This window comes from Phalaenopsis equestris, unplaced genomic scaffold (genome assembly GCF_001263595.1).
Source record: "Phalaenopsis equestris unplaced genomic scaffold, ASM126359v1 Scaffold000002, whole genome shotgun sequence".
Lineage (NCBI taxonomy): Eukaryota > Viridiplantae > Streptophyta > Magnoliopsida > Asparagales > Orchidaceae > Phalaenopsis > Phalaenopsis equestris.
This window is the reverse complement of record NW_018164444.1, coordinates 79,215,937-79,217,684: the sequence shown is the minus strand read 5'-3', so window position 1 is coordinate 79,217,684 and position 1,748 is coordinate 79,215,937. Positions and strand designations below refer to the sequence as shown.

The window sequence follows — 1,748 nt, the reverse complement described above, 5'->3', positions numbered from 1 at the left end:
ATATATATATATATATATATATATATAAGCGAACATCACGGAAACATGTTGTCTGCCTCATGCGAATATAGATTCGTGTTTCGTATCGCTAGGACTTTGGCAACTATCTTCATCGTTTCGGTGTAAATCATCTCTCAAGCAGATATTATTTGGATGATCTCAACTATGATCAAAATAGTTTAGACTCGATGAGCACATCGATGCATCCCTAATTCATCATTTTGCTCATCTCTGTCGAATAACCCTTTAGTATAATTAGTGTGATCGTCGAGTTAAAAAAATTATATAGAGATCAACAACTTTATCTTTAAATTATTAAAAATGCCAACAAAAAATAATGTTTTGTATTAAGTGATATTATGATTTATCTTTTAATTGCTCATTCAATCTGTCATTTAGTTTGGATTAATATTGTTTTATTTTGTTTCATAATGAACAAGCCGGCTTAATTTCGTATACTTAAGCTTGAGTTGGAACTTGATCTCAAACTCGATTAATCTATCAAGCTCAAGTTAAGGGTGGTTTGACCTTGACTCTACTCATTTACATTCCTAACGTCGACCATTTGATAATTCGGTTAGGAGAGTATAGTTTTAGATTTGGCTAGAGTTTTAGATTTGACTTAAGAGAAGAAAGATAGAGATAAACCTAGAATGACTTGGGCATGCTGTGCAAAAAATGAATTTAATTTATTAGAATTAAATAAAATTATGACACTCAATAAGCACAATGGAGAAAATGGGTTCATGTAGCCAAACCCACTTAGTAGGGTAGATTTGTTGTTGTTGTAGGGTTTGAGTGCTCATCCTGCCTGACACAAAAGGGGGCGCTTACATACCACCCAATTCCTATGTTTATGCATATCTTATATGAAAACCTTATTTTTTATATTTATATAATCCAATCTTTCATATCACATAAAAAATACCACTATTTTAACTTTTAAAATATGAAATCTACCTTTTCATGCATGGGCAAGGTGATATGTATGTAAAAATTGAGGTTTAGCTGTTAGATATGTAAAGTTAATAATAATTGGTTGTTATATATGTAAATCTTTCAAAAAAAAGGGGAAAGGAATTTGTTAAAAAGTTGTGACTGCTAAAGTTGAGAATTTTGGATAAATATTATACAACATTATAAAACTTTGATTCAAAGTGAGCATGTGATAGCAGAATTACTTCAATATATCTGAAGAGACTTCTAATTTTCTTTTCCTTTTCCCTTTTTTCTCTCTTTTTACTGTAGGACTACATTTATTTTACCCAAATTTGATCTAACGAAACAGGTCACAACCATTTATGTATTTACATGATTATATCTATGCTCCATTCAACTTGGTCAAATTCATTCAAAAACAGAAACTTTTAGTATTTTATTATTGTTCATTTTTCAGAAGGAGAAGGCTGCAGAGGAAGAGCCTGAGGTTGATCCAGATGTGGCAGCCATGATGGGATTCGGAGGTTTTCGTTCATCGTCGAAGAAATAAAATGAAGTTGGAACCTAATTATAGCTGATATTTCTCCATTTCTGCAGCTCAAGCTCCAGCCCAGACTAGAAATTCTAGGAAGAGAAGACAAAAAAAAAATAAAAAAAAAATCAATTTTGAGTAGCACTCCAGATTGATCTTGTGGTGTTAAGGTGTTTAGTGATCAATGTTTCGCAAAGGATGAGTATTTTATTTATAAGGCTTGTCTTTAATTGATGCTGTTTCTTGTTGTGCTGTTCATTGATCTAGTTTCTGATTA

General features: G+C 31.6%; 1 protein-coding gene across 1 annotated transcript in view; it reads left to right on the top strand.

Annotated features, from left to right (window-relative positions):
• LOC110029370 (zinc finger matrin-type protein 2) overlaps positions 1-1,748 on the top strand; it is a 63,351-nt gene extending 61,603 nt beyond the window's left edge. Inside the window, exon 11 of the mRNA XM_020731635.1 lies at positions 1,397-1,748. Coding sequence (XP_020587294.1) covers positions 1,397-1,489 — 93 coding nt within the window. The 3' untranslated portion in view covers positions 1,490-1,748. The remainder of the gene's footprint in view (positions 1-1,396) is intronic.